The sequence below is a fragment of the Pseudophryne corroboree genome, chromosome 3 (genome assembly GCF_028390025.1).
Source record: "Pseudophryne corroboree isolate aPseCor3 chromosome 3, aPseCor3.hap2, whole genome shotgun sequence".
In the NCBI taxonomy this organism is placed as follows: Eukaryota; Metazoa; Chordata; class Amphibia; order Anura; family Myobatrachidae; genus Pseudophryne; species Pseudophryne corroboree.
The window spans coordinates 485,237,066-485,261,393 of NC_086446.1; the positions used below are offsets into that span (position 1 = coordinate 485,237,066).

Consider the following 24,328-nt stretch of genomic DNA (forward strand, 5'->3'; position numbering starts at 1 on the left):
AGAATTAGGACTACTGGTGTACACTGGCTCCTTCCTCTATGCCCCTCCTCCAGACCTCAGTTAGAATCTGTGCCCGGACGGAGCTGGGTGCATTTCAGTGAGCTCTCCTGAGCTTGCTAATAAAGTATTTTGTTAGGTTTTTTATTTTCAGAGAGATCTGCTGGCAACAGACTCTCTGCTACATGGGACTGAGGGGAGAGAAGCAAACCTACTAACTGCGGATAGGTTGCGCTCCTTAGGCTACTGGACACCATTAGCTCCAGAGGGATCGAACACAGGAACTCACCCTTGGTTGTCCGTTCCCGGAGCTGCGCCGCCGTCCCCCTCGCAGAGCCAGAAGACAGAAGCCGGCGAGTGAAGCAAGAAGACATCAAAATCGGCGGCAGAAGACTCCTATCTTCATATGAGGTAGCGCACAGCACTGCAGCTGTGCGCCATTGCTCCCACACTAACCCACACACTCCGGTCACTGTAGGGTGCAGGGCGGGGCGCCCTGGGCAGCAATTGAGTACCTCCTGGCAAAATAGAGGATATATACAGCTGTATATATGCATGAGCCCCCGCCATTATTTTACACAAAATCGCGGGACAGAAGCCTGCTGCTGAGGGGGTGGGGCTTCTTCCTCAGCACTCACCAGCGCCATATTCTCTTTACAGCTCAGCTGAGAGGAAGCTCCCCAGGCTCTCCCCAGCAGAAGCACGATAGAAGAGGGTGAAAAAGAGAGGGGGGGGGGCACATAAATTTGGCGTAAAAACAATGTATACAGCAGCTACTGGGTTAACACTACGTTACTGTGTGATTCCTGGGTCATATAGCGCTGGGGTGTGTGCTTGCATACTCTCTCTGTCTCTCCAAAGGGCCTTGTGGGGGAACTGTCTTCAAATAGAGCATCCCCTGTGTGTGTGGTGTGTCGGTACGTGTGTGTCGACATGTCTGAGGTAAAGGGCTCCCCTAAGGAGGAGATAGAGCAAATATGTGTGTGAGAGGGTGTCTCCGTCGACAACGCCGACACCTGTTTTGATATGTGTAAGTGCTGAGGTGAATTTATTGCACAAAAGATTAGAGAACAGACAGGAAATCTACACATGACAACAAAAAAAGCGTTTAAAGTAGGCGCAAACACCATAAATGAATCCTTACATAAGCATCCTTATGAAAAGACAGGAGTGAGATCTTGGTTATTGTATGCTCCGTGTTCTCGAATCCCTTGTCCACACAGCCTCAATGATACAGAGTACTTCTTTTTCTCAATAAAGAAGAGGAGGTCATAGTGCAGATCAATTTCACAGGGACAACGTATTTATTTTACACAGAACACTCACAAAATTCGTAAACAAACAAGCATGTAACCACTGCCAGTGGAAAGAAAGGGGTGCTGGTATTGGATATCTTCTAGTAACCCTCCCAAGATGGCACAAGGGGAAGCACTGGAGGTCCCGGACACCACAACGGTACAAGGGAAGTCGAAGTACCAGGATCAGTCCACCCGCAGTCCAGAGATCAGCCAGCACCACCTGCTTAAGCAAACCAAAGGGTAGCCCTAGCTATTCTCAGGGATCCTGCAGATAGCGTGCACATTTTGATACACTACTCAGACCGGCAATTGTGTCGGCATGGGTTTATAGCGCTGTGGCGGCGTGGACAGGTACCTTATCAGCAGAAATTGAGACCCTAGTATGTATATCTATATATATATATATATATATATATATATATATATATATAGATATATATATATATATATATATATATATATATATATATATATATATATATATATAGAGATAGATATAGATATAGATATAGATATATATAGATTAAAGATGCTGTCTTAAGAGATATATATCATAAAACATGCCCAAAGAGACATGAGTATACTGGGCCCTAGAGGCAAAGCTTTGTCGATTTCTGCTTGACGTGTCCTGTAGAATATGCAATGGACAGATGATGCCGACTTAAGAGGCATATGGAAGGCTGAGGATTGTGTGGAGAAGGGTTCTCGGACCTGGTCTCCACAGCTATAGCTGGTAATTCTGATATTTTGCCTTACATTCCTGCACAGCCTAGGAAAGCACAACATTATCAAATGCAGTCCTTTCGAACAAAGAAACAAGAAAGTCCGAGGTGCGTCCTTTCTTGCCAGAGGCGGGGGCAGAGGAAGCCAGCTGCACAACACAGCTAGTTCCCAGGAACAGAAGTCCTCCCCGGCCTCTACGAAAATCCACCGCATGTCGCTGGGGCTCCACAGGCGGAGCTAGACCCGGTGGGGACACGCTTTCGTAAGTTCAGCCACAAGGGGGTTCACTCCCTGTTAGATCCCTGGGCAATAGATATTGTGTCTCAGGGATACGAGCTGGACTTTAAAAAAAAAAAAAAAAATGTCTCCTCACTGACGGCCCTGCCGGCTTCCCCCCACGAGAGGAAAACAGGGTTAACTGCAATTCACAAATTGTATCTTCAACAGGTGGTGGTCAAGATTCCCCTCCTTCAACAAGGAGGGGGTTATTATTCGACCATGTTGTAGTCCTGAAACCAGATGGTTCGGTCAGACCCATATTGAATTTAAAATCCCTGAACATATACTTGAAAAGTTCAAGTTCAAGATGGAATCGCTCAAAGCGGTCATCGCAAGGGAGGGGGATTTTATGGTGTCTCTGGACATAAAGGATGCTTACCTTCAATTCCCCGTTTATCCACCTCATTAGGAGTACCTCCGATTTGTGGTACAGGATTGTCATTACCAATTCCAGACGTTGCCGTTTGGTCTGTCCACGGCACCGAGAATATTTACCAAGGTAATGGCAGTAATGATGGTGCTCCTGCAAATGCAAGGAGTCACAATTATCCCATACTTGGACGATCTCCTCATAAAGGCGCGGTCCAGAGAGCAGTTGCTGATATTAGTGTAGCACGCTCTCGGGAAGTGTTACAACAGCACGGCTGGATTCTGAATATTCCAAAGTCGCAGCTGATTCGTACGACGAGTCTGCCCTTCCTGGGCATGCTTCTGGACACAGACCAGAAGAAGGTTCTTCTCCCGACGGAAAAGGCTCAGGAACTCATGACACTGGTCAGAGACCTCTTAAAACTAAGACAGGTGTCGGTGCATCACTGCACGAGAGTCCTGGGAAAGATGGTGGCGTCATACGAGGCCATTCCCTGCTGCAGGTTCCATGCGAGGACCTTTTCAATGGGATCTGTTGGACAAGTGGTCCGGATCGCATCTACAGATGCATTGGCTGATCACCCTATTCCCCAGGGCCAGGGTGTCTCTTCTGTGGTGGCTGCAGAGTACTCACCTTCTCGAGGGCCGCAGGTTCGGCATTCAGGACTGGGTCCTGGTGACCACGGATGCAAGCCTCCGAGGGTGGGGGGCAGTCACTCAGGGAAGAAGTTTCCAAGGGCTGTGGGCAAGTCAGGAGACTTGCCTTCACATCAATATCCTGGAACTAAGGGCCATATACAACGCCCTAAGTCAAGCGGAGACCCTGCTTCGCAACCAATCGGTGCTGATTCAATCAGACAACATCACCGCAGTGGCTCATGTAAACCGCCAAGGCGGCACAAGGAGCAGGGTGGCGATGGCGGAAGCCACCAGAATTCTTCGATGGGCGGAGAATCACGTAAGCGCACTGTCAGCAGTGTTCATTCCGGGAGTGGATAACTGGGAAGCAGACTTCCTCAGCAGGCACGACCTCCACCCGGGAGAGTGGAGACTTCATCAAGAAGTCTTTGCGCAGATTGTAGGTCGGTGGGAACTGCCACAGGTGGACATGATGGCACCCCGCCTCAGCAAAAGGTTACAGAGCTATTGCGCCAGGTCAAGAGACCCTCAGGCGATAGCTGTAGACGCACTGGTGAGTTCCAGTCGGTTTATGTGTTTCCTCCTCTTCCTCTCATACCCAAGGTGCTGAGAATCATTAGAAAAAGAGGAGTGAGAACAATACTCATTGTTCCGGATTGGCCAAGAAGGACTTGGTATCCAGAGCTGCAAGAAATGCTCACAGAGGACCCATGGCCTCTGCCTCTAGGGCAGGATCTGTTGCAGCAGGGACCTTGTCTGTTCCAAGACTTACCGCAGCTGCGTTTAACGGCATGGCGGTTGAACGCCGGATCCTAGTAGAAAACAGGCATTCCGGGTGAGGTTATTCCTACGCTGATAAAGGCTAGGAAGGACGTGACGGCTAAACATTATCACCGTATACGGCGAAAATGTTGCTTGGTGTGAGGCCAGAAAATGCCTCTACAGAGGAATTCCAGCTGGGTTGTTTCCTTCACTTCCTACAGTCGGGAGTGACTTTGGGCCTAAAATTGGGGTCCATTAAGGTCCAGATTTCGGCCCTATCCATTTTCTTTCAAAAAGAACTAGCTTCTCTACCTGAAGTTCAGACGTCTGTAAAGGGAGTGCTGCATATTCAGCCCCCGTTTGTGCCTCCAGTGGCACCTTGGGATCTTTACGTGGTGTTGAGTTTCCTGAAATCACACTTGTTTGAGCCGCTTAAAACCGTGGAGTTAAAATATCTCACGTGGAAGGTGGTCATGATATTAGCCTTGGCTTCGGCTAGGTGTGTGTCAAAATTGGTGGCTTTGTCACATAAAAGCCCCTATTTGGTTTCCATATGGACAGGGCAGAATTGCGGACTTTTCCGCAATTTCTGCCAAATGTGGTGTCATCTTTCATATGAACCAACCTATTGTGGTGCCTGTGGCTACTCGTGACTTGGAGGATTCCGAGTTACTGGATGTAGTCAGGGCTTTGAAGGTTTATGTAGCCAGAACGGTTAGAGTCAGGAAAACTGAGTCGCTGTTTATCCTGTATGCATCCAACAAGCTGGGTGCTCCTGCTTCAAAGCAAACTATTGCTCGCTGGATCTGTAACTCGATCCAGCAGGCTCATTCTGCAGCTGGATTGCCGCTTCCAAAATAAGTAAAGGCCCACTCCACAAGGAAGGTGGGCTCTTCTTGGGCGGCTGCCCAAGGGGTCTCGGCATTACAGCTTTGCCGAGCGGCTACTTGGTCAGGTTCAAACACCTTTGCAAAGTTCTACAGGTTTGATACCCTGGCTGAGGAGGACCTTGTGTGCTCATTCGGTGCTGCAGAGTCATCCGCACTCTCCCGCCCGTTTGGGAGCTTTGGTATAATCCCCATGGTCCTTACGGAGTCCCCAGCATCCACTAGGACGTTAGAGAAAATAAGATTTTACTTACCGATAAATCTATTTCTCGTAGTCCGTAGTGGATGCTGGGCGCCCGTCCCAAGTGCGGACTTCTTCTGCAATACTTGTATATAGTTATTGCTTAAATAAGGGTTATGTTATGGTTGCATCAGGTCAGGTTTGTCTGATGCTCTGTTGTTGTTCATACTGTTGACTGGGTATGGTTATCACAAGTTATACGGTGTGATTGGTGTGGCTGGTATGAGTCTTACCCTGGATTCCAAAATCCTTTCCTTGTAATGTCAGCTCTTCCGGGCACAGTTTCCTTAACTGAGGTCTGGAGGAGAGACATAGAGGGAGGAGCCAGTGCACACCAGTAGTCCTAATTCTTTCTTAGAGTGCCCTGTCTCCTGCGGAGCCCGTCTATTCCCCATGGTCCTTACGGAGTCCCCAGCATCCACTACGGATTACGAGAAATAGATTTATCGGTAAGTAAAATCTTATTTTTTTGAATGAGAGTGAGTTAAACCTTTGTTTTTTGATGGCTCGATGTACACGAACTTTCTTTAATTCACAAAGTTATTAAAAATATTGTATTAAATTACCTTCAGGCTGTGTGTATAAGGTGTATATGAAACATAAATGAATTGTATGAATGTACACACACTTTGTTTAATGCACAAAGTTATAAAAAATATTGGTTAAAATTGCTTTCACAAGAAAAAGAAATGACTGATTGCGCTGTCTCCCCAGGTGCGTATATGAATAAAGACACGTTTAAAATCACCTCTCTGGTTTTTATTTTAGTGCAAAAATTATATATCTCACACAACAATATATTAAAAAACTCAATATGCATGCATATTCATTAAGAGCTCATTCTAAAAACTGTAACACTATTTCTCTGTTTAAACATCCAGTGCTCAGACCTGTTAAGAACAATTGTTTGTTCCACTAATATAATGTGAATGAAACATAACTTGTATTTCCACAGCAATAAGTGGTGTTTTTCCAAATATGATGGAACTCAGTCCTTTACATATAGACACAGTTCTTGTTCATATACTGGGCATAGTCCATAGACTGACTGTTATAAGCCGCTTACCGCCGTATCCGTGAACATAGACGTGCTGGGGAGATCCTCGCTGTGCACAGCGGCAGTGTTTACTCTCCCTTTCCCCGTCTGTCCTCCGTGATGGTAGCGGTACTGGATGGTCTCTATCCCTCGGCGTGTTGGGGCTGCTTGTATGTGGACGCTTGCAGAGCAGACTCTCCACCTGGCTGGCCGCGTCTCCTCTGATTGCGATTCAGCTTAGGCGGCAGGTGTATGAGGTCTCGCTGGTTGTCCTTAGCCCCCAATCCGGCAGGGTAGAACCAAAAGTGGGGTGTCACTCAGCAGGGTGAACAGCAATAAAATTGCTTTCGGGCTGTGTGTATAAGGTGTATATGTAACATAAATACATTCTGTGCTCAGATTTAGGTCCCATCACTATGATATCTCATTATGTTATGCGATTATTCCAAAATACGGAAAAATCCGATATCCAAAATACGTCTGGTCCCAAGCATTTTGGATAAGGGATACTCAACCTGTATGTGTGCGTGTGTATATGTATGTATGTATGTATGTATGTGTGTGTGTGTGTATGTATGTATGTATGTATGTGTATGTATGTATGTATGTATGTATGTATGTATATATATATATATATATATATATATATATATATATACATACATATATATATACATACACACACACACACACACACACACACACACACACACACACACACACACACACACACAGTGAAACTTTGCCCTTGGAACTTTCCAAAGTATTCTTTCGATCTTCCAATCTCCTGGTACATTAATTGCATCCCCCACTATCCATCAATGTTTCTACAGAAAAGTCTTTCTTTTACTATATACATTTTTCTTTTTTTGTCCTCCTTAGAATGAGATTTACACGACTTAGTAGGAAAAGAGCTGGGAGACGGAATAACTCTGTGTGTGATGAAGTGTTTACACCTGGATGTAAAAAGGTTAGAAGTTTGTTCCCTTAGTTGCATTGGTACAGCAATTTTTTTTTCTTTAACTTAATAACAACCTAAATAAGAACAAGTTTATTAGATTTTGTTTTACTTTTTTGTCTCAATAGTATTTATGTACACAGGTTTGTACCAGTTCAAAGAAGATCAGCAAAGCTAAACAGATTGTCCAGAAAGCAAAGGCAATCCAGCAAAATATTGTCAAGACACCTCATAGGAGGTCCGCTCGTCAACAGAAACGTGCGTCACAGGTAAAGTATGGTTTATTAAATATAGCTTATGCAGACACTAATTTATTCTCAGTACAGAGAAATTTTTTTCAGTCTTAAAAATTGGTCTATACAATTTAGTCACCTGTAAAAAAAGAAAAAGAAAAAAATACATTATCTCCCGAAAACACACAGGTTCAGTGAAACCTGTGTATTTGCAGTAGAAACAGCCCCGTTTTCACATAAAAACAGGGCTGTTTCTGGGGATTTGGTTTCGCCTGTCTGAGGCAGGTGAAACAAAATCCCAGATAAGCCGCATCTCGCGTCACATTATGGGGGCTAATTAGATAATCCCCGGCAGGACAATTGGCCCCGATAAATTACCGTGGCTAATTGGATATCCCCCTTAACCATTTGCCTGGCATGGTTGCATCAGATGCGACCATGCCTACAAGTGCTCTATCTGACCTAGTCGCACAGGATGCGACCAATCAGATAGTGTGTTAGCAGCGGCAGGGAAAATAATCTTCCCTCCACTGCTGCTGTCAGAGGGACCGGAAGGTCCCTCTGCCTTCATGCACTCTCCCCTTGTGTCTGCCGTGCTGCCGAGCACTGTTGATCGGTCAGCACGGCAGGATCCCCCCCCCCATCCAGCGGCTGCATACGACAGCCGCTGTTGAGTGTTAATGAACCCTCCCAAGCCACCCCCAGACCCCCTCCCGCCCCCTCATGAAATGAAAGCTGCAGTGCTCTTTTCTCTTACGTCCTAGAGGATGCCGGGGACTCCGTAAGGACCATTGGGGGTATAGACGGGCTCCGCAGGAGACATGGGCACTATAAAGAACTTTAGAATGGGTGTGCACTGGCTCCTCCCTCTATGCCCCCTCCTCCAGACCTCAGTTAGAAGATTGAAGCCGGGTGAGTATAAGAAGAAAAGTCTACTTCAAGGCGGCAGAAGACTTCAGATCTTCACTGAGGTAAGTGCGCAGCGGTAACGCTGCGCGCCATTGCTCCCACACACTACACACACTAGCGGGCACTGATGGGTGCAGGGCGCAGGGGGGGTGCCCTTGGCAGCAATAATAACCTCTATATCTGGCATTATAATAGGCACTGCGGAGGCAGTAATTCTTTAAATCCCCCGCCAGTTTTGTGATTGAGCGGGACCGAAGCCCGCCGCTGGAGGGGGCAGAGCTTGGTCCCTCAGCACTAACCAGCGCCATTTTCTCCACAGAGATCTGCAGAGAAGCTGGCTCCCCGGTATCTCCCCTGCTGAACACGGTGACACAGGGCTGAAAAGAGGAGGGGGGCACTTGTAAGGCGCAGTGAGTGTATTAACACAGTGATTAATATAAAAAGCGCTATTATCTGGGAGTTTATTTTCCAGTGTCAGTTGGCGCTGGGTGTGTGCTGGCATACTCTCTCTCTGTCTCTCCAAAGGGCCTTATTGGAGAACTGTCTCCTTATGACTATATCCCTGTGGGGGTGTCGGTACGAGTGTGTCGGCATGTCTGATGCGAAAGGCTCAGCTAAGGAGGAGGTGAAGCAGATGATTGTGGTGTCTTCGTCGGCAACGCCGACTCATGATTGGATGGACATGTGGAATGTTTTAAATGCAAATGTGACCTAATTACATAAGAGATTGGACAAAGCAGAGTCCAGGGAAAAAGCAGGGAGTCAATTCATGGCTTCGGCTGAGTCACCGGGCCCTTCTGGGTCTCAGAAACGTCCCCTATCCCAAATAGCAGACACTGATACCGACACGGATTCTGACTCCAGTGTCGACTACAATGAGGCGAGGTTACACCAAAGGGTGGCCAAAAGTATTCATTATATGATTCTTGCAATAAAAGATGTTTTGCCTATCACAGATGACCCCTCGGTCCCTGACACGAGGGTGCGCATGTATAAGGAAAAGAAACCTGAGGTAACCTTTCCCCCATCCCATGAGCTTAACGAGTTATTTGAAAAAGCTTGGGAAACTCCAGATAAAAAACTGCAGATTCCCAAGAGGATTCTTATGGCGTATCCTTTCCCTGGACAGGGTACGTTGGGAATCCTCACCCAGGGTGGATAAGGCTTTAACACGCCTGTCCAAGAAAGTGGCGCTGCCGTCTCCGGACACGGCAGCCCTCAAGGATCCTGCTGATCGCAGACAGGAAACTACTTTAAAGTCTATTTATGCGCATACAGGTGCTTTGCTCAGACCGGCAATAGCATTGGCATGGGTGTGTTGTGCAGTTGCAGCTTGGACAGATACCTTGTCAGCTGACCTTGATACCCTAGATAGGGATACCATTTTATTGACCTTAGGCCACATTAAAGACGCAGTCTTATATATGAGGGACGCTCAAAGAGACGTTGGGCTGCTGGGTACGAGAGCCAACGCCATGGCGATTTCTGCTAGGCGAGCCCTGTGGACCCGCCAATGGAGGTTTTGCCATACAAAGGTGAAGTTTTATTTGGGGAAAGTCTAGCGGATCTGGTTGCCACAGCTACCGCGGGTAAATCTACCTTTCTCTATCGTCCTAGTGGATGCTGGGGTTCCTGAAAGGACCATGGGGAATAGCGGCTCCGCAGGAGACAGGGCACAAAAAGTAAAGCTTTTTCCGATCAGGTGGTGTGCACTGGCTCCTCCCCCTATGACCCTCCTCCAGACTCCAGTTAGATTTTTGTGCCCGGCCGAGAAGGGTGCAATCTAGGTGGCTCTCCTAAAGAGCTGCTTAGAAAAAGTTTAGCTAGGTTTTTTATTTTACAGTGATTCCTGCTGGCAACAGGATCACTGCAGCGAGGGACTGAGGGGAGAAGGAGTCAACTCACCTGCGTGCAGGATGGATTGGCTTCTTGGCTACTGGACATCAAGCTCCAGAGGGACGATCACGGGTACAGCCTGGATGGTCACCGGAGCCACGCCGCCGGCCCCCTTGCAGATGCTGAAGACAGAAGAGGTCCAGAATCGGCGGCTGAAGACTCCTGCAGTCTTCAAAAGGTAGCGCACAGCACTGCAACTGTGCGCCATTTTCCTCTCAGCACACTTCACACGGCAGTCACTGAGGGTGCAGGGCGCTGGGAGGGGGGCGCCCTGGGAGGCAAAATGATTACCTATAAAGGCTAAAAATACCTCACATATAGCCCTAGAGGCTATATGGAGATATTTAACCCCTGCCTGATTTCTCTAAATAGCGGGAGACGAGCCCGCCAGAAAAGGGGCGGGGCCTATCTCCTCAGCACACGGCGCCATTTCCTCTCACAGTTCCGCTGGTCAGGACGGCTCCCAAGTCTCTCCCCTGCACTGCACTACAGAAACAGGGTAAAACAGAGAGGGGGGGGCACATTTATGGCGATAATTTGATATAACAAAGCAGCTATAAGGGAGCACTTATTATAAGGCTATCCCTGATATATATATAGCGCTTTTGGTGTGTGCTGGCAAACTCTCCCTCTGTCTCCCCAAAGGGCTAGTGGGTCCTGTCTTCGTTAGGAGCATTCCCTGTGTGTCTGCTGTGTGTCGGTACGTGTGTGTCGACATGTATGAGGACGATATTGGTGTGGAGGCGGAGCAATTGCCAAATATGAGGATGTCACCCCCTAGGGAGTCGACACCGGAATGGATGCCTTTATTTATGGAACTACGGGATAGTGTCAACACGCTAAAGCAGTCGTTTGACGACATGAGGCGGCCGGACAATCAATTAGTGCCTGTCCAGGCGACTCAAACACCGTCAGGGGCTGTGAAACGCCCTTTGCCTCAGTCGGTCGACCCAGACACAGGCGATGACTCCAGTGGTGACGGTGACGAATCAACCGTATTTTCCAGTAGGGCCACACGTTATATGATTTTGGCAATGAAGGAGGCGTTACATTTAGCTGATACTACAGGTACCACTAAACAGGGTATTATGTGGGGTATGAAAAAACTACCTATAGTTTTTCCTGAATCAGAAGAATTAAATGACGTGTGTAATGAAGCGTGGGTTGCCCCTGATAAAAAACTGATAATTTCAAAGAAATTATTGGCATTATACCCTTTCCCGCCAGAGGTTAGGGAGCGCTGGGAATCACCTCCTAGGGTGGACAAGGCGCTAACACGCTTATCTAAACAAGTGGCGTTACCCTCTCCTGAGACGGCCGCACTTAAAGATCCATCAGATAGGAGGATGGAAAATATCCAAAAAAGTATATACACACATGCAGGTGTTATACTACGACCAGCTGTAGCGACTGCCTGGATGGGCAGTGCTGGGGTAGTTTGGTCAGAGTCCCTGATTGAAAATATTGATACCCTGGACAGGGACAATATTTTACTGTCGTTAGAACAAATAAAGGATGCATTTCTTTATATGCGTGATGCACAGAGGGATATCTGCACACTGGCATCACGGGTAAGTGCTATGTCCATTTCGGCCAGAAGAGCTTTATGGACGCGACAGTGGTCAGGTGATGCGGATTCAAAACGGCATATGGAAGTTTTGCCGTATAAAGGGGAGGAGTTATTTGGAGTCGGTCTATCAGATTTGGTGGCCACGGCTACAGCCGGGAAATCCACCTTTCTACCTCAAGTCACTCCCCCACAGAAAAAGGCACCGACTTTTCAACCGCAGCCCTTTCGTTCCTTTAAAAATAAGAGAGCAAAGGGCTATTCATATCTGCCACGAGGCAAAGGTCGAGGGAAGAGACAGCAACACGCAGCTCCTTCCCAGGAACAGAAGCCCTCCCCGGCTTCTACAAAAGCCTCAGCATGACGCTGGGGCTTCTCAAGCGGACTCGGGGATGGTGGGCGGTCGTCTCAAAAATTACAGCGCGCAGTGGGCTCACTCGCAGGTAGATCCCTGGATCCTGCAGATAATATCTCAAGGGTACAGGTTGGAATTAGAGACGGATCCACCTCGCCGTTTCCTGAAGTCTGCTTTACCAACGTCCCCCTCCGAAAGGGAGACGGTTTTGGAAGCCATTCACAAGCTGTACTCTCAGCAGGTGATAGTCAAGGTACCTCTTCTACAACAAGGGAAGGGGTATTATTCCACTCTTTTTGTGGTACCGAAGCCGGATGGCTCGGTAAGGCCTATTCTAAATCTGAAGTCCTTGAACCTGTACATAAAGAAGTTCAAGTTCAAAATGGAGTCACTCAGAGCAGTGATAGCGAACCTGGAAGAAGGGGACTTTATGGTATCCTTGGACATCAAGGATGCGTATCTCCACGTTCCAATTTACCCCTCACACCAGGGGTACCTCAGGTTCGTTGTACAAAACTGTCACTATCAGTTTCAGACGCTGCCGTTCGGATTGTCCACGGCACCTCGGATCTTTACAAAGGTAATGGCCGAGATGATGATTCTTCTTCGAAGAAAAGGCATATTAATTATCCCATACTTGGACGATCTCCTAATAAGGGCGAGGTCCAGAGAACAGCTAGAGATGGGATTAGCACTGTCTCAAGAAGTGCTAAAACAGCACGGGTGGATTCTGAATATTCCAAAATCCCAGTTAATGCCGACAACTCGTCTGCTGTTCCTAGGGATGATTCTGGACACGGTTCAGAAAAAGGTTTTTCTCCCGGAGGAAAAAGCCAAGGAGTTATCCGAGCTTGTCAGGAACCTCCTAAAACCAGGAAAGGTGTCTGTACATCAATGCACAAGAGTTCTGGGAAAAATGGTGGCTTCTTACGAAGCAATTCCATTCGGCAGATTCCACGCAAGAATTTTCCAAAGGGATCTGTTGGACAAATGGTCAGGGTCGCATCTTCAGATGCACCTACGGATAACCCTGTCTCCAAGGACAAGGGTGTCTCTTCTGTGGTGGTTGCAGAGTCCTCATCTATTGGAGGGCCGCAGATTCGGCATACAGGATTGGATCCTGGTGACCACGGACGCCAGCCTGAGAGGCTGGGGAGCAGTCACACAAGGAAGAAACTTCCAGGGAGTATGGACGAGCCTGGAAACGTCTCTTCACATAAACATTCTGGAACTAAGAGCAATATACAATGCTCTAAGCCAGGCAGAACCTCTGCTTCAGGGAAAACCGGTGTTGATCCAGTCGGACAACATCACGGCAGTCGCCCATGTGAACAGACAGGGCGGCACAAGAAGCAGGAGTGCAATGGCAGAAGCTGCAAGGATTCTTCGCTGGGCAGAGAATCATGTGATAGCGCTATCAGCAGTGTTCATCCCGGGAGTGGACAACTGGGAAGCAGACTTCCTCAGCAGACACGATCTTCACCCGGGAGAGTGGGGACTTCATCCAGAAGTCTTCCACATGCTGGTAACCCGTTGGAAAAGACCAATGGTGGACATGATGGCGTCTCGCCTCAACAAAAAACTGGACAGGTATTGCGCCAGGTCAAGAGATCCGCAGGCAATAGCTGTGGACGCGCTGGTAACGCCTTGGGTGTACCAGTCGGTGTATGTGTTTCCTCCTCTGCCTCTCATACCAAAAGTATTGAGAATTATACGGCAAAGAGGCGTAAGAACGATACTAGTGGTTCCGGATTGGCCAAGAAGGACTTGGTACCCGGAACTTCAAGAGATGATCACGGAAGATCCGTGGCCTCTACCTCTAAGGAGGGACTTGCTTCAGCAGGGTCCCTGTCTGTTTCAAGACTTACCGCGGCTGCGTTTGACGGCATGGCGGTTGAACGCCGGATCCTAATGGAAAAAGGCATGCCGGAAGAAGTCATTCCTACTTTGATTAAAGCAAGGAAAGAAGTAACCGTGCAACATTATCACCGAATTTGGCGAAAATATGTTGCGTGGTGCGAAGATCGGAGTGCTCCGACGGAGGAATTTCAACTGGGTCGATTCCTACATTTCCTGCAATCAGGATTGTCTATGGGTCTCAAATTGGGATCTATTAAGGTTCAAATTTCGGCCCTGTCGATTTTCTTTCAAAAAGAATTGGCTTCAGTCCCTGAAGTCCAGACCTTTGTGAAGGGAGTGCTGCATATACAGCCTCCTGTGGTGCCTCCAGTGGCACCGTGGGATCTCAATGTAGTTTTGGATTTTCTAAAATCTCATTGGTTTGAACCACTAAATAAGGTGGATTTGAAATATCTCACTTGGAAAGTGACCATGCTTCTAGCCCTGGCTTCTGCCAGGAGAGTGTCAGAATTAGCAGCTTTATCTTACAAAAGCCCATATCTGATTTTCCATTCGGACAGGGCAGAACTGCGGACTCGTCCGCATTTTCTCCCTAAGGTGGTGTCAGCATTTCATCTGAACCAGCCTATTGTAGTGCCTGCGGCTACAAGTGACTTGGAGGACTCCAAGTTACTGGACGTTGTCAGAGCATTAAAAATATATATTGCAAGAACAGCTGGTGTCAGAAAATCTGACTCGTTGTTTATATTGTATGCACCCAACAAGATGGGTGCTCCTGCGTCTAAGCAGACGATTGCTCGTTGGATCTGTAGCACAATCCAACTGGCACATTCTGTGGCAGGCCTGCCACAGCCTAAATCTGTAAAGGCCCACTCCACAAGGAAGGTGGGCTCATCTTGGGCGGCTGCCCGAGGGGTCTCGGCATTACAACTTTGCCGAGCAGCTACGTGGTCAGGGGAGAACACGTTTGTAAAATTTTACAAATTTGATACTCTGGCTAAGGAGGACCTGGAGTTCTCTCATTCGGTGCTGCAGAGTCATCCGCACTCTCCCGCCCGTTTGGGAGCTTTGGTATAATCCCCATGGTCCTTTCAGGAACCCCAGCATCCACTAGGACGATAGAGAAAATAAGATTTTACTTACCGATAAATCTATTTCTCGGAGTCCGTAGTGGATGCTGGGCGCCCATCCCAAGTGCGGATTATCTGCATAAATTGTACATAGTTATTGTTAACTTATTCGGGTTATTGTTGTAGGAAGCCATCTTTCAGAGGCTCCGCTGTTATCATACTGTTAACTGGGTTTAGATCACAAGTTGTACGGTGTGATTGGTGTGGCTGGTATGAGTCTTACCCGGGATTCAAAATCCTCCCTTATTGTGTACGCTCGTCCGGGCACAGTACCTAACTGGAGTCTGGAGGAGGGTCATAGGGGGAGGAGCCAGTGCACACCACCTGATCGGAAAAAGCTTTACTTTTTGTGCCCTGTCTCCTGCGGAGCCGCTATTCCCCATGGTCCTTTCAGGAACCCCAGCATCCACTACGGACTCCGAGAAATAGATTTATCGGTAAGTAAAATCTTATTTTTTTGCCTTTTGTTCCCCCGCAGCAAAAGAAAACTCCACAATATCAGATGCAGTCCTTTCGGTCGCATAAGTCCAGAAGAGATCGGGGGTCATCTTTCCTCGCCAGAGGTAAGGGTAGAGGAAAAAGAGCACCTGCTCCAGCTAGTTCCCAGGAGCAGAAGTCCTCCCCGGCTTCTACTAAATCCACCGCATGACGCTGGGGCTCCACTGAGGGGAGTCCGCACCGGTGGGGGCACGTCTTCGACTCTTCAGCCAGGTCTGGGTTTTGTCAGGCGTGGATCCTTGGGAGATGGATATTGTATCCCAAGGCTACAAACTGGAATTCGAAGAGGTGCCCTCTCGCCGATTTTTCAAGTCGGCCTTACCAGCTTCTCCCCCAGAGAGGGAAGTAGTGGTCGCTGCAATTCAAAAGCTGTATCAACAGCAAGTGATTGTCAAGGTTCCCCTAGTCCAACAGGGGAAAGGGTACTATTCGACCCTGTTCGTGGTCCCGAAGCCGGATGGTTCGGTCAGACCCATTTTAAATCTAAAATCCCTAAATCTGTACTTTTGAAAGTTCAAATTCAAGATGGAATCGCTCCGGGCTGTGATCTCCAGTCTGGAAGGGGGGGATTTTATGGTGTCACTAGGCATAAAGGATGCATACCTTCATGTCCCCATATATCCTCATCAGGCGTACCTTAGATTCGCTGTACAGGACTGTCATTACCAGTTTCAGACGTTGTCGTTTGGGCTTTCCACGGCCCGAGGATTTTCACCAAGGTGATGGCGGAGATGATGGTGCTCCTGTCACAATTATCCCATACTTGGACGATCTCCTGATAAAAGCAAGATCGAGAGATCAATTGCAGAAGAGCGTGTCGTTCTCTCTGAGAATGCTACAACAACACGGTTGGATTCTCAATCTGCCAAAGTCACAATTGATTCCAATGACTCGACTATCCTTCCTAGGCATGATTCTGGACACGGAACAAAAGAGGGTTTTTCTCCTGATGGAAAAAGCCCAGGACCTCCAGAACATGGTCAGAGACTTGCTAAAACCAAAAAGAGTGTCTGTTCATCAATGCACTCGAGTTCTGGGGAAAATGGTGGCAGCCTACGAGGCCATCCCCTTCGGCAGGTTTCATGAAAGGACGTTTCAGTGGGACCTCCTGGACAAGTGGTCCGGGTCCCATCTACTAATACATCACAAGATAAGCTTGTCCCCCCGGGCCAAGGTGTCTCTCCTGTGGTGGCTGCAAAGTGCTCACCTTCTAGAGGGTCGCAGGTTCAGCATTCAGGACTGGGTTCTGGTGACCACGGACGCGAGTCTCCGAGGATGGGGAGCAGTCACACAAGAAAAATTTTCAGGGGCTAAGGTCATGCCAGGAGGCTTGTATACACGTCAACGTACTGAAATTGAGGGCCATATACAACGGCCTACGACAAGCGGAGGATCTTCTTTGCGACCTACCGGTTCTGATTCAATCGGACAACGTCACAGCCGTGGCTCATGTAAACTGCCAAGGCGGGACAAGGAGCAGAGTGGCAATGGCGGAAGCCACCAGGATTCTTCGCTGGGCGGAAAATCACGTAAGCGCTCTGTCAGCGGTTTTCATTCCGGGAGTGGACAACTGGGAAGCAGACTTCCTCAGCCGACACGATCTCTATCTAGGAGAGTGGGGACTTCATCAATAAGTTTTTGCAGAGATAACAAGTCTTTGGGGAATTCCTCACATAGACATGATGGCGTCACGCCTCAACAAGAAGCTTCGGAGGTGTTGTGCCAGGTCAAGGGACCCTCAGGCAGTAGCGGTGGACGCCCTGGTGACACCTTGGGTGTTTCAGTCGGTCTATGTGTCCCCCCCCCCCCCCCCTCTTCCTCTCATCTCAAAAATATTGAGAATCATAAGACAAAAAAGAGTAAAAACAATACTCATTGTTCCAGATTGGCCTCGAAGGGCCTGGTATTCAGATCTTCAGGAGATGCTCGCAGAAGATCCCTGGCCTCTTCCTCTCAGGGAGGACCTGTTACAACAGGGGCCCTGCGTGTTCCAAGACTTACCTCGGTTACGTTTGACGGCATGGCGGTGTAACGCCGAATCCTAGCTGGGAAAGGTATTCCGGAGGAAGTCATCCCTACTCTGATAAAGGCTAGGAAGGAGGTGATGGCAAAACATTATCACTGTATCTGGAGGAAGTATGTTTCTTGGTGTGAAGCCAAGAATGCTCCTACGGAAGATTTCCATCTGGGCCGTTTTCTCCACTTTCTACAGACAGGAGTGGATATGGGCCTAAAATTAGGCTCCATTAAGGTACAGATTTCGGCCCTGTCTATTTTCTTTCAGAAGGAATTGGCTCCTCTCCCAGAAGTCCAGACTTTTGTAAAGGTAGTGCTGCACATCCAGCCTCCTTTTGTGCCCCCAGTGGCACCTTGGGACCTTAACGTGGTGTTACGGTTCCTGAAGTCTCACTGGTTTGAACCTCTTCAAACGGTTGAATTTAAATTTCTCACTTGGAAGGTGGTCATGTTGTTGGCCTTGGCATCTGCAAGGCGGGTGTCCGAATTGGCGGCCTTGTCTCACTAGATCCCCTATTTGACCTTCCATGTGGATAGAGCAGAGTTGAGGACTCCGTCCTCAATTTTTTCCTAAGGTGGTTTCTTAATTTCATATGAACCAACCTATTGTGGTGTCTGTGGCTACGTGTGACTTGGAGGATTCCAAGTCCCTGGATGTAGTCAGGGCCTTAAAAATCTATGTAGCCAGGACGGCTCGAGTTAGGAAAACATAAGCACTGTTTGTCCTGTATGCAGCCAACAAAGTTGGCGCTCCTGCTTCGGAGCAGACTTTTGCTCGCTGGATCTGTAACACGATTCAGCAGGCTCATTCTACGGCAGGATTGCCGTTAAAAAATTCTGTAAAGGCCCATTCCACTAGGAAGGTGGCCTCTTCTTGGGCGGCTGCCCGAGGCGTCTCGGCTTTACAGCTTTGCCGAGCTGCTACCTGGTCAGGTTCAAACACTTTTGCAAAGTTCTATAAGTTTGATACCCTGGCTGATGAGGACCTTGCGTTTGCTCAGTCGGTGCTGCAGAGTCATCCGCACTCTCCCGCCCGGTCTGGAGCTTTGGTATAAACCCCAGCATCCTCTAGGACGTAAGAGAAAATAAGATTTTAAACCTACCGGTAAATCTTTTTCTCCTAGTCTATAGAGGATGCTGGGCGCCCGTCCCAGAGCGGACAAAATCTGCAAGGCTTGTATGTAGTTGCTTACATAAGGGTTATGTTACAGTTGAGATCAGTCTTTAGCTGATACTGTTTTGTTCATACTGTTAACTGGTTGCGTATATTCCAGGTTGTACGGTGTGGATGGTGTGGGCTGGTATGAATCTTGCCCTTAGATTAACAAAATCCTTTCCTCGTATTGTCCGTCAGCTCTGGGCACAGTTTCTCTAACTGAGGTCTGGAGGAGGGGCATAGAGAGAGGAGCCGGTGCACACCCATTCTAAAGTTCTTTATAGTGCCCATGTCTCCTGCGGAGCCTGTCTATACCCCCCATGGTCCTTAAGGAGTCCCCAGCATCCTCTATGGACTAGGAGAAAAAGATTTACCGGTAGGTTTAGGGAATAGCGGGCTCCGAAGGAGGCTGGGCACTCTAGAAAGATCTTAGACTACCTGGTGTGCACTGGCTCCTCCCACTATGACCCTCCTCCAAGCCTCAGTTAGGTACTGTGCCCGGACGAGCGTACACAATAAGGAAGGATTTTGAATCCCGGGTAAGACTCATACCAGCCACACCAATCACACCGTACAACTCGTGATATGAAACACAGTTAACAGTATGAAACAATAGAGCCTCTCAACAGATGGCTCAACAATAACCCGATTTAGTTAACCATAACTATGTACAAGTATTGCAGATAAACCGCACTTGGGATGGGCGCCCAGCATCCACTACGGACTACGAGAAATAGAATTACCGGTGAGTAAATTCTTATTTTCTCTAACGTCCTAGTGGATGCTGGGAACTCCGTAAGGACCATGGGGATTATACCAAAGCTCCCAAACGGGCGGGAGAGTGCGGATGACTCTGCAGCACTGAATGAGAGAACTCCTGGTCCTCCTCAGCCAGGGTATCAAATTTGTAGAATTTTTGCAAACGTGTTTGCCCCTGACCAAGTAGCTGCTCGGCAAAGTTGTAAAGCCGAGACCTCTCGGGCAGCCGCCCAAGATGAGCCCACCTTCCTTGTGGAATGGGCATTGACAGATTTTGGCTGTGGCAGGCCTGCCACAGTATGTGCAAGCTGAATTGTACTACAAATCCAACGAGCAATAGTCTGCTTAGAAGCAGGAGCACCCAGCTTGTTAGGTGCATATAGGATAAACAGCGAGTCAGATTTTCTGACTCTAGTTGTTCTGGAAACATATATTTTCAGTGCCCTGACAACGTCTAGCAACTTGGAGTCCTCCAAGTCCCTAGTAGCCTAGGCACCACAATAGGCTGGTTCAGGTGAAACGCTGACACCACCTTTGGGAGAAACTGGGGACGAGTCCTCAATTCTGCCCTATCCATATGGAAAATCAAATAAGGGCTTTTACAAGACAAAGCCGCCAACTTTGATACTCGCCTGGCAGAAGCCAAGGCCAATAACATAACCACCTTCCACGTGAGATATTTCAAATCCACGGTTTTTAGTGGTTCAAACCAATGTGATTTTAAGAAACTCAACACCACGTTGAGATCCCAAGGTCCTTACGGAGTTCCCAGCATCCACTACGGACTACGAGAAATAGAATTACCGGTGAGTAAATTCTTATTTTATTTATTTTTTTTATTGTTTTTTTTCTCTGACGTCCTAGTGGATGCTGGGAACTCCGTAAGGACCATGGGGAATAGCGGCTCCGCAGGAGACTGGGCACAAAAGTAAAGCTTTAGGACTACCTGGTGTGCACTGGCTCCTCCCCCTATGACCCTCCTCCAAGCCTCAGTTAGATTTTTGTGCCCGGCCGAGAAGGGTGCACACTAGGGGCTCTCCTGAGCTTCTTAGTGAAAGTTTAGTTTTAGGTTTTTTATTTTCAGTGAGACCTGCTGGCAACAGGCTCACTGCATCGAGGGACTAAGGGGAGAAGAAGCGAACCTGCCTGCTTGCAGCCAGCTTGGGCTTCTTAGGCTACTGGACACCATTAGCTCCAGAGGGACCGAACACAGGCCCAGCCTCGGAGTCCGGTCCCAGAGCCGCGCCGCCGGCCCCCTTACAGAGCCAGAAGCAAGAAGAGGTCCGGAAAAATCGGCGGCAGAAGACATCAGTCTTCAACAAGGTAGCGCACAGCACTGCAGCTGTGCGCCATTGTTACTCAGGCACACTTCACACTTCGGTCACTGAGGGTGCAGGGCGCTAGGGGGGGGCGCCCTGAGCAGCAATGTAAACACCTTGGCTGGCGAAAATACACCACATATAACCCCCAGGGCTATATGGATGTATTTTAACCCCTGCCAGAACTCACCAAAAAGCGGGAGAAAAGGCCGCCGAGTAGAGGGCAGAGCCTATCTCCTCAGCACACGGGCGCCATTTTCCATCACAGCTCCGCTGGAAGGACGTCTCCCTGACTCTCCCCTGCAGTCCTGCACTACAGAAAAGGGTAAAAAAGAGAGGGGGGCACTAATTTGGCGCAGTTCTAATAATAATAGCAGCTATAAAGGGAAAAGCACGTTTTATAGTGGTATTCCTGTCTATATATAGCGCTCTGTTGTGTGCTGGCATACTCTCCCTCTGTCTCCCCAAAGGGCTAGTGGGGTCCTGTCCTCTATCAGAGCATTCCCTGTGTGTGTGTGTGTGCGGTGTCGGTACGATTGTGTCGACATGTTTGAGGAGGAAAATGAGATGGAGGCAGAGCAATTGCCTATTATAGAGTTGTCACCCCCTAGGGACTCGACACCCGAGTGGCTGAGCTTATGGAAGGAATTGCGTGACAGTGTCAGTTCTTTTACGAAAGACAGTTGACGACATGAGACAGCCGGCTACTCAGCTTGTGCCTGTCCCGGGGTCTCAAACGCTATCAGGGGCTTTAAAACGCCCGTTACCTCAAATGGCAGACACAGACACGAATACTGACTCCAGTGTCGATGATGAGGAGACAAACGTGACTTCCAGTAGGGCCACACGTTACATGATTGAAGCAATGAAAAATGTATTGCATATCTCTGATAATACTAGTACCACTAAAAAGGGTATTATGTTTGGTGAGAAAAAACTGATAATTCCTAAAAGGTTATTGGCATCATACCCTTTCCCGCCAGAGGATAGGGCACGTTGGGAAACACCCCTTAGGGTGAATAAAGCGCTCACACGCTTGTCTAAACAGGTAGCACTACCCTCTCCTGATACGGCCGCCCTAAAGGAACCTGCCGATAGAAAGCAGGAGAATATCCTAAAATGTATATACACTCACACGGGGGTGTTATACTGCGACCAGCAATCGCCTCAGCCTGGATGTGCAGTGCGGGCGTGGCTTGGTCGGATTCCCTGACTGAAAATATTGATACCCTAGATAGGGACAGTATATTACTGACTATAGACATCAACAGTTAGCGCGCTGTCCATTTCTGCAAGAAGAGGTTTATGGACGCGGCAGTGGTCAGGTGATGCGGATTCTAAAAGGCACATGGAAGTATTGCCTTATAAGGGGGAGGAGTTATTTGGGGTAGGTCTATCAGACCTGGTAGCCACGGCAACTGCTGGAAAATCCACATTTTTACCCCAGGTAGCTTCTCAACCTAAGAAGACGCCGTATTATCAGGCGCAGTCCTTTCGACCCCATAAGGGCAAGCGGGCAAAAGGCGCATCATTTCTGCCCCGTGGCAGAGGGAGAGGAAAAAGGCTGCAGCAAACAGCCAGTTTCCAGGAACAAAAGCCCTCTCCCGCCTCCGCAAAGTCCTCAGCATGACGCTGGGGCTTTACAAGCGGACTCAGGCACGGTGGGGGCCCGTCTCAAGAAATTCGAGACGTCTCCCCCTCGCCGTTTCCTAAAGTCTGCTTTACCGACGTCTCCCTCAGACAGGGAGGCAGTAATGCAAGCCATTCACAAGCTGTATTCCCAGCAGGTGATAATCAAGGTACCCCTCCTGCAACAGGGAAAGGGGTACTATTCCACACTATTTGTGGTACCGAAGCCGGACGGCTCGGTGAGACCAATTTTAAATCTAAAATCCTTGAACACTTACTTACAAAGGTTCAAATTCAAGATGGAGTCACTCAGAGCAGTGATTGCAAACCTGGAAGAAGGGGACTATATGGTCTCTCTGGACATCAAAGATGCATACCTACATGTCCCAATTTACCCTTCTCACCAAGGGTACCTCAGGTTTGTGGTACAGAACTGTCACTATCAGTTTCAGACGCTGCCGTTTGGATTGTCTACGGCACCCCGGGTCTTTACCAAGGTAATGGCCGAAATGATGATACTCCTTCGAAAGAAGGGAGTTTTAGTTATCCCTTACTTGGACGATCTCCTGATAAGGGCAAGATCCAGGGAACAGTTGGAAGTCGGGGTAGCACTATCTCAGATAGTGCTGCGGCAGCACGGTTGGATTCTCAATATTCCAAAATCGCAGCTGATCCCGACGACACGCCTTCTATTCCTAAGGATGATCCTGGACACAGTCCAGAAAAAGGTGTTTCTCCCGGAGGAGAAAGCCAGGGAGTTATCCGAACTAGTAAGAAACCTCCTAAAACCAGGCCAAGTGTCAGTGCATCAGTGCACAAGGGTCCTGGGAAAAATGGTGGCTTCCTACGAAGCAATTCCATTTGGCAGGTTCCACGCAAGAATTTTCCAGTGGGACCTGCTGGACAAATGGTCCGGATCGCATCTTCAGATGCATCAGCGGATAACCCTGTCACCAAAGACAAGGGTGTCTCTCCTGTGGTGGTTGCAGAGTGCTCATCTTCTAGAGGGCCGCAGATTCGGCATTCAGGACTGGGTCCTGGTGACCACGGATGCCAGCCTGCGAGGCTGGGGAGCAGTCACACAGGGAAGAAATTTCCAGGGCTTGTGGTCAAGCCTGGAGACATCACTTCACATAAATATTTTGGAGCTAAGGGCCATTTACAATGCCCTAAGCCAAGCAAGACCTCTGCTTCAAGGTCAGCCGGTGCTGATCCAGTCGGACAACATCACGGCAGTCGCCCACGTAAACAGACAGGGCGGCACAAGAAGCAGGAAGGCAATGGCAGAAGCTGCAAGGATTTTTCGCTGGGTGGAAAATCATGTGATAGCATTGTCAGCAGTGTTCATTCCGGGAGTGGACAACTGGGAAGCAGACTTCCTCAGCAGGCACGACCTCCACCCGGGAGAGTGGGGACTTCACCCAGAAGTCTTCCACATGTTTGTAAACCATTGGGAAAAACCAAAGGTGGACATGATGGCGTCCCGCCTAAACAAAAAATTGGACAGGTATTGCGCCAGGTCAAGGGACCCTCAGGCAATAGCTGTGGACGCTCTGGTAACACCGTGGGTGTACCAGTCAGTGTATGTGTTCCCTCCTCTTCCTCTCATACCAAAAGTACTGAGAATTATAAGACGGAGGGGAGTAAGAACTATACTCGTGGCTCCGGATTGGCCAAGAAGGACTTGGTACCCGGAACTTCAAGAGATGCTCACGGAGGACCCGTGGCCTCTACCTCTAAGAAGGGACCTGCTCCAGCAAGGACCCTGTCTATTCCAAGACTTACCGCGGCTGCGTTTGACGGCAGGGCGGT

General features: G+C 48.6%; 1 protein-coding gene across 3 annotated transcripts in view; it reads left to right on the forward strand.

The window, feature by feature from the left end:
• ATAD5 (ATPase family AAA domain containing 5) overlaps nt 1-24,328 on the forward strand; it is a 359,161-nt gene that overhangs the window by 147,027 nt on the left and 187,806 nt on the right. For all 3 annotated transcript variants that reach the window (XM_063960872.1, XM_063960874.1, XM_063960875.1), the window contains exons 3-4: nt 7,114-7,201; nt 7,333-7,458. In XM_063960872.1, coding sequence (XP_063816942.1) covers nt 7,114-7,201; nt 7,333-7,458 — 214 coding nt within the window. The remainder of the gene's footprint in view (nt 1-7,113; nt 7,202-7,332; nt 7,459-24,328) is intronic.